Source organism: Anolis sagrei, chromosome 4 (genome assembly GCF_037176765.1).
Source record: "Anolis sagrei isolate rAnoSag1 chromosome 4, rAnoSag1.mat, whole genome shotgun sequence".
Taxonomy (NCBI): domain Eukaryota; kingdom Metazoa; phylum Chordata; class Lepidosauria; order Squamata; family Dactyloidae; genus Anolis; species Anolis sagrei.
The window spans coordinates 135,686,215-135,700,047 of NC_090024.1; the positions used below are offsets into that span (position 1 = coordinate 135,686,215).

Consider the following 13,833-nt stretch of genomic DNA (forward strand, 5'->3'; position numbering starts at 1 on the left):
AGTATCTATCCTCTCGACTCAATTTATCCCTCAGGTTCTTCTAATCATTTCTACATAGCTGTTCCCTCCTCTATCTGATCCTGACAGTTTATGGTACTTTCCTCGAGCTGTCTTGCATCTATCTCTTATCACTGCGTTCTTTGATTCCTGATGTGTTTTTTTAATCCTGTTATTTATGTTGGATAAAACTTTATGTTGCTCTCTGATATTGTCTTCTTCTACTCTACTTACCTTCTTTTCTAACTTCCCTTTCTCCACCTTTAATAACCCTGGTGCCCTCCTCTATATCTTTTCTCTCAGCTCCTGCTATTGCTTCCATCTTCAAACTAAATGGTTTGTTTTGAGAGTTATTGTGACATAGACCTAGGGTGATTTTCTTATGGAGAGAACTATTGGATCCAGGCTACTCACGAAGGACGGTGCATCTTTTCCATCTACTCCTACTAATCAGGGTCAAATTATGAAAAAGGGACACATAATTAATTCATATTCTCTAATAATGATCTGTTGATGAAGCTGAAGATCTGTACAATAGAAGCTGATGGATACTATGTGAACACTTTGTATCTTGTAGATGTCAAATGGCCGTATCTTCTCCAATCTTCACCACACCCTTTTTTGAAAATAAAATTAAGCCAAGAAAAATTAATGAGCAAGTTAAGCCCATCATTGCATCATACCGCTGAATTAGAAAGATTGGGAGGAAGGGGCAGATTCCTATGCTAAATCAATGTCTTGATTACTATCAGGTAGGATTTTGGGTGTTGTATATGTATTTATAGGTCTTTCTATCTGGCAAGTGTTATCACTTTGTTAGATAGCAATAGTAGAAAAAATGTTACCTTTCTTGTTGTATTCAAACATCAAGGTTACTTTTAACATTAGCCTTAAACTTTTCAAAGGAAGAAGCATCAATATTGTACTCTTAGATATTTACTATTCATAACCTATCTCTAATATGAACCTCCAAATATGGTTGTGCAATTGCAACCAATGGGGAGCAATTCATGTGAGAGAGGTAAGGCTGTCTCTCAACACTTAAGTGTTATTATCTGTGTTTCAGTCACAATTTGTTTTATGTATTCCTACTATAGTGTGGAGAAAAATTGTAAGGCCAGTGTATAATGGTGGTTTGAATGTTGTATTAGGCTATGGCATATCAGCGTTTGAATCTCCACTCAGCCATGGAAACCTGGTAAGTGAGCTTGAATAAGTCCCACTTTCTCAGGCAATGGCAAACCTTCTCAGAATAAATCTTGGTAAGAATACCCTCTAATAGGATCATTTTTGCATTGAATATTAAAGCATGAAAGAAATCTTAAGTAATTTCCAAAGCATCACCAGCATCTCCCCACCATGACCACATACATACTGACACAACTCTTCCAGCTTTCCAACATATTTAATCATCTGTAAGTGTTCTTCCATGCTCCAGTACTCTATGTAATGTCAGCAATGTAGGGGCTCCCCACACAAGTAATTACTCCAGATCAGAATGTGGATTGTAGAGATCTGGCTTGTTCTGTAGTGCACCACACAGGCATCACAGGAATTGGCTGCAAGCTCCCATGGAGTCTATGTAAAACAACTGGATCTCGATATTCACATTCTTGTTGCTGTTGTTCATTCGTTCAGTCGTCTCCGACTCTTCGTGACCTCATGGACCAGCCCACGCCAGAGCTCCCTGTCGGCCGTTACCACCCCCAGCTCCCTCAAGGTCAGTCCAGTCACTTCAAGGATGCCATCCATCCATCTTGCCCTTGGTCAGCCCCTCTTCCTTTTACCTTCCACTTTCCCCAGCATAATTGTCTCCTCTAGGCTTTCCTGTCTCCTCATGATGTGACCAAAGTACTTCAACTTTGTCTCTAGTATCTTTCCCTCCAGTGAGCAGTCGGGCTTTCCTGGAGGATGGACTGGTTGGATCTTCTCGCAGTCCAAGGCACTCTCAGCACTTTCTTCCAACACCACAGCTCAAAAGCATCGATCTTCCTTCGCTCAGCCTTCCCTAAGGTCCAGCTCTCACATCCGTAGGTGACTACAGGAAATACCATGGCTTTGACTAGGCGGATCTTTGTTGCCAGTCTGATGTCTCTACTCTTATCACATTCTTATCCTGCATCAATCAAAATCCAGATTTTGTATGTCCTGGCAGAGACACATAGCTTCTCCATTTTTAGCATTTACAGCAGAGCTGTAAAACCAAAAACAAGGCTGTTAAGCTAGTGTTGTACAGCAAGACTGTAAAAGTTAGCATTCCATGGGAATGTTATACCTTCATTGTAAGGTGGGGGGGGGGGGGGGGACTCCCTTTCCCTTCCAACTACATTTTGTGGCTGAAGTCAGGATTTTTGTTGAGTCTTTTTATCACATTGTTTCTAGCTGGATATGAGTTGGAATTCACATTGGAGGGGAACAATTTCTGGATACCGCAATCTCAAGACAGATTCAAGATAGACTTTAGTGCCTGTGTAGATGGGGCCTGGGATGATTCTGGAATTGCTTTCACTTACAATCTCACACTCTCTCACACACATATATAGACACAAGCATAAAGATTGTTTATGAAGTCATGACAGTGTTGTGTCTGTTTCAGAGAAAGGTCCTATGGGAGGAATGAACATATCTCTCCGTTGCCTAATGGGTGAAAAGTTCTGTTTTATACCCTGTGTTCAAAGTAGTTTGCAAGGTTTTTCAAGACTTACTGCCCAACTGGTGGAAGATACAAGTTTTTCTCGACCTATGACATTGTTCATTGAAGGCAATTTCATTGCTAAGATATATATTTGTCAAGAAATCATATTGTCGCCTAACAATCATCATGAAGACTTAGATAAAAGCATCCTATTTGCACACATTCGACAATGTTGGCCATTAATATATTGATTACAACCAATGGTTCACAAACTTTAGTCTCCAGGTGTTTGATACTTCATCTCCCTGAACTCCCAACTGTTGGCTAAGCTTACTGGGGCTTATGGGAGCTGAAGTTCCAAACTCCTGGAGGATCAAAATTTTGGAAGCACTGGGTTACAGCCTGGATGTGGCATAGAGCATAGATGTGTGGGTATAGTTGAATGTAGACAACTGCTTTCCATGTGTTGATTTCCAGTCCCATCCCATCTGAGTGTGATAGATGGCCAGAAGCAACTGTATGATTCCTTTTTCCACCTGAGGTTAAGGTAGTAGGTAGAACATTGAGGTGACCCTGTCCACTAAGATACTTGATAGAATTCCCAAAGTGAAAGAACAGGCATACAGATTTCTCTGTGTCATGAGGGGTCCAGGCCAGAGTCCAAATTGCTATCCCAAAAGCAGTGACAGAATCCACTTACCCAAATTTGTAACCCACAGCACGATATAACTACACCAGAATCCACATGTACAGCACAAGTTGGGAAAGGGAGGATGGGATGTCTTTTGAAGTCACAACCAAGGGAGCACCTACATACTTCCCAGATAGGCTTCAGGAAAGATTTACTTATGAATCAAGTCCAAAACACCTGGAAGAGTCCATTTAGAGAAACACTGTTCTAGCCAGTCAACTAGTCTCCATATTGGTTAGTCTTTTTTTTTTTTTTTTCATTTTCAGGAATCCTATTGTTCTGGTTGCCAACTAAAATTCAGTATGTTCTATATCCAAACCCTGCTCTTCTCATCCACATCTTAAACTCCTCTAGGGTGGACTGCCAGATCCTAAGTTACATCTCACATCAGTTTACTACTGGAACAATTTTAAGATCACACTACAAAAAAGAGTCTATGTGATCAGTTCTCAGTATTGTAGTCCCAAGTGAGTCTTTTGGTTTCATCAGAGTATCCAATTCACTTCAAGACAACATAGAACTCCGCTTTCCAACCTACCCCTTGAATTCAGTGGAATTAAAGAAGATTTCTGTAACAATGTATCAATCAATCTACCAGTTTGTAAATTCATTCTTTTGTTATTTACATTGTTCTTAAATTTCTTTAAATAGAAAATTTTATAACAAAGGTGCTTTATGTTTCAGTGACAACTTGCAAAAAGAAGCAAAGAGAGGAGAAAGGAGAAGGGATCCCACACTTGATACAAATTAGAAAGCATAGAGATATATTTTGCTGCTGTACAGACTGATCATCATGTAACCATGGTCCTCTGACATCCCAACCCAGACTTATCTCCCTACAGGGCTGGCTCTGGATCAATGTTGGTAAATGTATTATTGAAGCCTTTCATGACTGGAATCACTGGGTTGTTGTAGGTTTTTTTTTAAGGCTTTCATGGCCAGAATCACTGGGTTGTTGTAGGTTTGGCCATATAGCCCCAAAAAACCTATATCAACCCAATGTTGGTAAAGCTCTGCCCTTTCTTTGTTGTGTAGTGGTGATAATACATTATGTTCATTGCTTGTCACAATGCAGGACTGAAAGGTAAAGGGATTCTTGGGTTTGCCAATTGATAATTTTACTTAAAAATATTTCAAGGCATATTATTCTGATAAACACATCTAGAGAGGGAAATAAAGTAAACTCACCATGCCTTCAGTCTCCATTTCAGAAGTCAAATGGTTACCTTCACTAAATATCAATGATGTATCAGACTTTCCATTGTCAAGAATATTCTGTGCTAACTGGACACTTGGCTGCAGGAAAGCAAACTCATTTCTCCTGGATTCAGAGGACAGACAGATCTGGTAGGAATAAGGCAAAGTCCCATCCTCATAATTTGGGGGGAATATGGCTCCAGTCTTTGAGTGAGGGTCAGGGATAAAGCACTGAAGGAAAGTGGGGTTCCTTGACCTTCTTAATTTCATCATGATGGTTAATATAACAGTCACCAAGAACAGAAAGGACATCAAAGCCAAAGCCAACACCAAGTAAAACTGTATATCCGAAGGAGACTCTGTCTCACTAGGTTGGGAGTTCATCTCTGGAAGGGCCTCCTGGAAGCTTTCTGCAAATACCAGGTTCACAGTTACAGTGGCCGAGAGAGGTGGATGTCCATTATCCTTCACCATGACAACAAGCTTCTGTTTCACAGCATCTCTTTCTAGTAATGCTCGAGCTGTATGAATCTCTCCTGTGTGGGAGCCGATAGTGAAGAGGGTAGGCTCTGTGGCTTGAAGGAGGTGGAAGGAAAGCCATGAATTGTGTCCAGAGTCAGCATCTACTGCCACCACTTTTGTCACCAGATAGCCTGACTCAGCTGACCGAGGCACCATTTCAAAGACAGATGAACCCTCGGGTGCTTGAGAAGGGTACAGAATCTGGGGGCTGTTGTCATTCCTATCCAATATACATACTCTCACGGTGGCACTGCTGCTGAGAGGAGGGGAGCCTCCATCCTGGGCCCTCACTTCAATCTGAAACTCCCTGAGTTGCTCATAGTCAAAGGAGCGCTGGGAGTAGATGGTTCCAGTCTCAGAGTTAATGGAGATATAGGAGGAAAGAGGCAAGTCCTCAATGCTGGTACTGAGAAAGGAGTAAGTGATTTGGGCATTGTGGTCCAAATCTGGATCAGAGGCCTTGACATGGAAAACTGAAACCCCAGCAGGATTGTTCTCTAGGATGTAGGCAGTAAAGGAAGGTTTTTCAAAGGCAGGGGGGTTATCATTGATATCAGAGATTGATATGGAGATGACTTTGTGTGTAGATAGAGGAGGTGTGCCTTTGTCTGTGGCTATGATTGTAATATTATATCCTGGGACCCGTTCTCTGTCAAGGGAACCATCTGTGAGAAGTTTAAAGTAATCATCTGAAGATGAGACAATCTGAAAAGGTACAAATTCGTGAAGGTGACAATTGACTTCCCCATTTTCTCCAGAATCCCTGTCATGTACTTTGATGAGGGCAATCACAGCTCCGGTTTCAAGATCTTCGGGAATTGGGTTGGAGATGGAAGTAAGGATCACATCTGGATTATTATCATTCTCATCTAGAACTTCAATTTCAACATTGCAATGTGCCACTAGTCCACCTCCATCACTTGCCTGCATTATCATCACATAATTTTGTCTGTCTTCAAAATCAATATTTTCCATAAGAATAATTGTTCCATCTCTGGAATCCACATAGAATATTTTCTGGATGCTATCTTGGATTTTAATAATAGTATAAGTTATATCAGCATTTGATCCTTCATCACTGTCAGATGCTTTAACTTGAAGTATAGACATCCCTATGGGGGCATTTTCTTTTATGCTTCCTTTATATGATGCCTGTGAGAAAATTGGTGTATTATCGTTAGTATCAGTTACTGTTACCAGTATTGTGGCTGTACCAGTTTTTTTACTTTCCCCTCCATCCATGGCTGTCAGGATCATTTGGTATGTCTGTTCTTCTTCTCTGTCTAATTGTTTAAGTAGTATTAATTCTGCATATTTTCCACCATCTTTGGTCTCTTGAATTTCTAGTTTGAAATAGGGATTGGAGCTCAAATAATAATTCTGGAGGGAGTTTATTCCAATGTCATCATCTTCAGCAGTTCCCAGAACAAACCTGGCTCCTGGAAGATTAGACTCACTCACTTTAAGATGAATTACTTCTTCTTGGAAGCGTGGAACATTATCATTGATATCTTGTATAAAAACCTTTATGTGGAAAATATTCAGTGGATTGTGTGCCACAATTTCTAATTTTAGGGCACAAATGGAAGATTTTTGACAAATATCTTCCCTGTTTATCCTATCCTTCACGTACAGGTTTCCATTTTGTTCATTTAGTGCAAAATACTGCTTCTCTGAAGAGATCTGGAGTTTACGACTTGGCAAGTCTTTGATCTCCAGCCCCAAATCCTTGACAAGGGTGCCCACAAAAGAGTCTTTTTCTGCTTCTTCTAGTACTGTATAGTAAACCTGCTCAGACATCACACAGCAGAACACAGACCATAATATGAATGGAAAGAATACTTGCCTTAAATTTCCTTCCTTGCTTGTCTCTCTGTGCCTTTGTTTCATTGCTTCTTCTTCCTCTCTTCTTTGCCTCCTTTTAAGTGTCACAGTACTTTACAGCAAAGTAGTAAATATGGTGTCCTTATGAACTGATCCTTAAGGAACTTTCCTTCTGTGGCAGGTTTTTAATAAAGTCTCCTGTTGGATTTCCTTCCTGACCAGTTGAAATGAAATGTAAGAACCCATCTTACGTTTCTCTCTTGCTCCCTTGTTGTCCAACAGTGACACTCTGAGTCTGCAGAAGGAACTGTATTTGCTAATATTTTCTTTTGTACTTCTGCATTGCTATTTTCCCTTGCTTTCTGTGGAGAACTTAAAATATCAATAGATGCTTTAATATTGTTGGATTATCATCTTATATTTTTCTTCTTCATATAACTTGGAATTTGAATTTTCATAACTCTTACTGGTAGATCTGCACAAAAAAAGTTATCTGAAGATAGCATTCAAAACCTCCTCATAAATGTTTTTGCCAGAATTCTGGTTCATGGGAATTTTATGTTAACCGTCATCTACATTTAGTAACTCTTACTTCGTTCTGAAGCTTGCCTGCTTCACTATATATATATATATGCACAATCTTCCCCTTTTTGACCCTTGATACAAAAAGAACATCACATGGACCTTTTACCTTCATGATGTAACTAAAATGGTGTGTGGTATTTTAACTTTAAAGTAAACAAATTATTCTGTTTTATTCCTTTCAGGTGATATCCAGTGATATTATATTTTGCTATTTTGCTATTTTCTTATTATTTGTGCTAGTTTTCATAAAATAATCAGTACCTCTGCAAACATGTATGATTCCTCTGTACTGATTTCAGATGTGTGATATTACATCGATTAAAACTTTATTATGGTCCAAAGACACAATTTGTTCAGCGGTAAAAGGTTCACAACTCTAAAAAGATTCATAAGCTGATGCCGAATTAAACACAGGATGACGTGCAATGCAAGATGCATATGAACAAGGGTAAGAACACTGTAAATAGATGCAAGACAAGTCTCGGCTTGAGTCTAATACAGGAAGTTGTCTTACCCTGGCTACCTTAGAAATAAACTTGGCAACAGCCAAGATCACATGGGGGAAATTGTCACCTAGTAAAAACTTTATATGGAATTGGGCTGATCTACCAGGTAAGTAATGGGTTAACAATATGTAGCCGAGCCTGCTTATAAGAGCAACAGGACAATAAGATGTGATACACACATTCATCATTTTGGTTATTACATGGGCAAAGTCTTTCATTGTATGGAACTCCCACAAATCTACCTTGAAACACTTCAGATGGGAACACATTGGAGAATAGGCAGCAATATTTGGCCATAGTCAAGTTCTTAAGATATTTAGTTTCAAGGAGAGGCCCAACATAGTGTATACTCAGGGTGCTTGGGGAACAAGAAACATATGAACAAGAACATAGCTGACAAAAGGCAATGAATGTCCCACAGTGTTTGTTTAATAGATTTGAGTGCCATGTCAACATCAGATGAGATAAGAGGGATAAAAAGATCAGTGAGGCTTGTTTAGAGTTAAACTTGAACCAGTTGCTAGTGTAATCATCCTGGGCTAGATGGTGAATCAGACCTGAGCCCAGTCTGAAAACACAGATGTTTACGATGTGAATACAGAAGGTTATGATATGAAGAAGAAATATTTTTTAAGTATTCAAGGTTTTTGCTTGTCAGAAATGTAAACAACATATACAATCGCAATGGTTTTATACCAATACATTATTTTCTGCTATTATTTCATTGGAAAGAACAATCCAATAGAGTGATTTTGAATTATAAGAATAATTCTCAGGCAGTTCATGGTAATCAGTTGACATTATATGATGACATATTTGCCAAGCAATTTACTAATAGTAGTATCTATAGTGCTCTGAGGTAGGTGTGAATATAGTTTCAGTATCAGTTACCAACATACCATCACTCATTAGGTACTATTTGTATAATGTTGCAATGATTGCAGTTTGAAGACATGGCTGTATCAGTTAAACCAGTAATGTATAATGTTCAGGCTAAAATTGAATACAGAATATATAAATAAACCAGTACTTAGCCAATGAACCATTCTAATAACAAAAATTCATATTTGAAAACATATTTTCATTGTAAATAGTCTAGTGGATAGGAATCTATGAAGAACTATAGTATGGATTTTACATGAGTTATTTTCCCCTGTCTAGATTATCATTTCCAGCATGAGCAAAATTGACATAGACTGTGCATATTATTCTGGATGTGGGATTCAAAAGCTGTGCATGCAAAATGACTGGTGCTTTAGAAAGAGCTGTGAATGTAATCAACATCATTGCTCAGGACAGATAGTAATAGGCTTTGCCTTCCATCTTGGATAGATGAAAATTTGCCATTCAACTGTTGGGTTTATTGTGAGCACTAATTTCTTGCAAATAACTGTTCACACATTACACATCTTTAAAAACTGCATTCAAATGCATTTTTGCTACTGGGAAATTTATGTACATATGTGAAATATTGGTAGATGCTCCTGTTTTCAAGACAGATCACAAAGTAATGTGAAAAAATCTGCAACACAAATTCAATACGACTTCAGTATCTGTGGGACCTCTATCTACTGTTTCATTAAGCCACCTCCTACACGATTTATAATCTCTAGATATTTTCTAGGTTCTGCGGTGTAACTCTATGGTATTCTTGTGCCAAAAAGCATTCATTTCAATATGGTTTATTATTGTCAGCAGTTTCCCTTTTTCATGTGAAGGCTGGGGACATATTTCCTTGGATTGGATTGTAACAACAAAATAAAAATATAAAACGCTTCAAAAAATATGAGCTGGAGAAACTAACAAAAATTAAATGAAACGAAAAGATCTTATCAACCTGGGTGTACCTGAACTAAATCTTTAGAGCTCTTCATCAAAGAATTATAAGTACTTTACAGAACTACAAGGGATGAAAGGAAACAGTTAACATCACACCTACGCACTATAATTGTGAAATATGGATACATGTATGAGAAGTATAGATGGTAAATACTGAAAGAGCAACATTCCATATCTTCACTGTCTGCAAGGTTCTCATTACAAATCCTTTACCACACAGTTGATTGCTCAATTCTAAATTCTGAAATTGCTAAATTCGCTTTCCTAGAAGAGTAGACAAGAACAGGCCCAACCAACCCCACAAATATGAAAACGGGATACAGACAAAATTATAGGTCCCATGTCAAAACATCTGCACAGTTTTGTGTCTACTAACAAGGAGTGAGATGAAGAACAATTAGAAGACAAAACCCACTGCAACCGCTATAACACAATATCCTCTGGAAAGGCATTAGTCATATAAACATTAAAAGAAAACGGAAATGCTCACCTCACAAACAGCTCCATCCTCCTGAAAGTTATTTGGCTCATCTGTTATTAATAAAGGATCTGGTTTACTGGGAGCCTGCTGTGGTGTTAAGGTATTTGTGCAGCTTCCAATTGGGAAAAAAATCTGGCTTTTCCGAGAGCCTGAAGTCAGTGAAACCTCATGGCAATAGGACTGAAGAAATGCTCGGACTCCGTCAATCCCCACAAACTGTGAAACTGGAACTCCACTGAAATTTACACCTCCATTCTCACACAGCTGAGAATTTCTCCATTTGTGGAGTTTGATGGCCAATAAAACAAGGAGAAAGGCCAAGAACATGCAGGAGACAAAAGCCACTGCAATCACAAGGTAGAAGGTAAGGTCTGATGGGTGGTCTACAGGAACAGAGACATTGCTGAGGTCAGAAAGCATGTCTGGGATACTGTCAGCTAGAACCACAGTGACAGTAACAGAGGCAGATAGAGGGGGTTGCCCATTATCCTTGACCAAAACCACTAGACTTTGCTTGAGAGCATCTTTCTCTAAAAGGAACCGGGCTGTCCTGATCTCTCCAGTGTGGAGTCCCAGAGTGAAGAGCCCTGGCTCCGTGGCCTTGGTCAGCTGGTAGGAGAGCCAGGCATTCTGGCCAGAATCTGCATCCACTGCAACCACCTTAGTGACCAGGTAACCTGGTTCAGAGGAACGAGGGGCCAGCTCTATCCCCGTGGAGCCATCAGTGGGAGGAGAAGGGTAGAGGATTTCTGGAGCATTGTCATTCTGATCCAGAATGAAAAGGGTCACTGAAACAGTAGAGCTGAGTGGTGGAGAGCCCCCATCCTGGGCCTTGACCTGGAACCGAATCTCCTGGATCTTTTCATAATCAAAGGAGTTCAAGGCATAGATAACTCCAGTTTCTGAATTGATAGAAAGTAAGGAGGAAAGTGGGAAATCATAAACATTTTTTTCAGCAATTGAATATGTAAGTCTTGCATTTTCTTCCCAGTCTGGATCATTTGCTCTTAAGGAAAAAATGGAGGATCCTCGTGGGTTATTCTCCATGGAAAATGTTGCATATGCTGATTCTGTAAACTGAGGCGGGTTGTCATTTGTATCTAAAATGTGAAGTGGTATTATAGTGGCTGTAGAAAGAGGAGGTGTTCCATGGTCAGTTACCATTATAGTGATATTGTAGTTTGCAACCAATTCTCTGTCAAGAGCATTGACAGTTACCAAACTAAAGTAGTTATCCATAGGTTTTTTAAGCTGAAAAGGGAGGTTTTGGGGAACTGAACATGTGACTTCACCATTACTTCCTGAATCTTGATCCTCCACATTTATAATAGCAATAACTGTTCCTGCTGGTGTGTTCTCATGGATAGTGTTGGTCAGAAAGGTTACTGTTAGTTCTGGAGAATTGTCATTCAAATCTGTGACCGTGATCTCAATTTTTGCCCGATCAAATAGTCCTGCATGGTCTTCTGCTTGCACTTCAAATTCATAAAAGGATGATGTCTCAAAGTCAAAATTTCCAATTAATGTTATTTTGCCAGTTGTTGAATTTAAAAGAAACATCTCTGAGACCTTCTTGGCAGCTTTTGTGAAGGAGTATTTCACCTCACCATTGATTCCTTCATCAAGATCTGTTGCTCTGATTGTACAGACTATAGAGCCCTTTGGAATATTTTCCTCTATGCTAATTTTATAGACTGTTTGGCTGAAAACTGGTGCATTATCATTTGCATCTAAAACTATTACTTTAATTGGAGTACTGCCAGATCTGACAGGATCACCTCCATCAAAAGCTGTAAATATCAAATCATAAACTGATTGCTCCTCTCGGTCCAGATTATTTTCCAACACCAGTTCAGCATGCCTGGCACCATTTTCCCTTATTTGCACATCCAGTGAAAAATGACTACTGCCTGTTAGTTGATAGCTTTGTATAGAATTTGGGCCCAAATCTGGATCTTGAGCTTCAGGTAATGGAAACCGAGAACCCGGGATGGATATTTCATTAATTTTCACTTCCTGCTCACCTGGTGGAAAGTGAGGAGCATTATCATTGATATCAGTAATTTCCACTTCAACTCTATGCAGTTTTCTTTTACTTTCAGCAATAACTTGAAAATTTAAGATGCACTTCTCTGCCCTTTCACAAATCTCCTCTCTATCTATCCTCTCAGAGGTTTGCAAATAGCCATTGTTGTAGTTCAAAGCAAAATACTGAATCATACCTGTTCTGGTAAGAATCCGGAGTTCATGGTCTGAAAGACGATTTCCATCCATTCCTAGATCCTTTGCAATATTCCCCACAAAAGAGCCTTTCTGCATCTCTTCAGAAATTGAATAGTGAATCTGTGCAGAAAGTATTTCCCAAACACAAAGCATTAAGAAGCATTGCAGCAAGATTCTGCCTTTGCAGCTCCACAGCTCTTGCATTTCTCCAATCTCCTTGCAACTGGTTCTGACTCAGAAGCTTGAGGGTCTCAATTTGTTAAAAAATATTTACAGTCATTTACCTCTGTTAAGATACTCTGCGATGTCTTCACAACTTGGGTAACAGCAATAGCATAAGTGGATGTGTTACAGTGTAGAAATGCAAGATGGGTTTATGGTGAACAGCGACACCCAGAGGTTCAACCAAAAAGTGTAGACACCTTTAACAATATGTAGTTTAATGTTTACCATTTTCAAATTATATTCAGTAGTTTAAAATAACTCTGCACTCAAGAATGATTTTTTTTCAAATATTTGATGAAATCAAGAATTTTCAGACTGTATAAAATAATCAGCCAGAGCAATGTGAATAATGTGTCCTTTTTGCTCCATTGTGCTTTAAAAGTTTAATTCCATCAATAGCTATTCTGCGGCCTCTTCTTCCCTCTCTGTACACACATCCAGAGGGAACTATTGTGATAACAATTCATGGCAGAATTTTTTCTTACAATGAAAAGAATTTAATGAAAAACAGCAATTTACCCCATATTATGGCAGTCGGTTTCTCACCTGACTCTGGAGCTAATATTTTAAATGCACAGATAGTTCATCCATTTTTCAGAAATACATTTAAAAGAGCTCAATATGACTTACCCCTGTGTAAGTATGTCTGGAAATGCAGGCTCATTTGTGCTGCAAAACTGGATTGTTTAATCTGCCTTTTGCACATACTCATTTTGAGGCATTTTCTAATCACATTGGATCAGGAGGAGAAAGGGAGTGGATGAAAGGACTGGTGGACCACAATCTCATCCTCCCTCGGTATCTCCAAATGTTTAAAAAGTATAACAATATTTAAAAATATTTTCCATTTAGTATAATTCAAAATTCATTTTTCTTAAAATGAAACACACAAGGAAATAGATACATGACATTTGTACCATTAACTGTTAGATACTCTGAGAATATTGAGAGACACGAGTGTTGTTTTGTTCGTAGCTTTTTGTTGTTTCCAAAAAGTTTTCAATTTTATTTTTAGAAAGTTTTAGACAACAGGCAGAATATAAAATAAATAATGAGTAGTCTTGATTCAAACACCTCTAAGGCAGGTATTGAAAAGGGTGTCTAATAT

At 38.9% G+C, this 13,833-nt stretch overlaps 1 protein-coding gene across 4 annotated transcripts in view; it reads right to left on the reverse strand.

The window, feature by feature from the left end:
* Window positions 1-13,833, reverse strand: part of LOC132774269 (protocadherin gamma-A4-like) — a 393,640-nt gene that overhangs the window by 362,737 nt on the left and 17,070 nt on the right. Inside the window, exon 1 of one of the 4 annotated variants that reach the window (XM_060774230.2) lies at window positions 10,287-12,764. The exons of 2 other annotated variants lie outside the window; for them this stretch is intronic. In XM_060774230.2, the coding sequence (XP_060630213.2) occupies window positions 10,287-12,704 (2,418 nt within the window). In that variant the 5' untranslated portion in view covers window positions 12,705-12,764. Of the gene's footprint in view, window positions 1-4,511; window positions 7,094-10,286; window positions 12,765-13,833 lie in introns of those variants that run through there. One more of the 4 variants, XM_067467716.1, reaches the window with a different exon arrangement.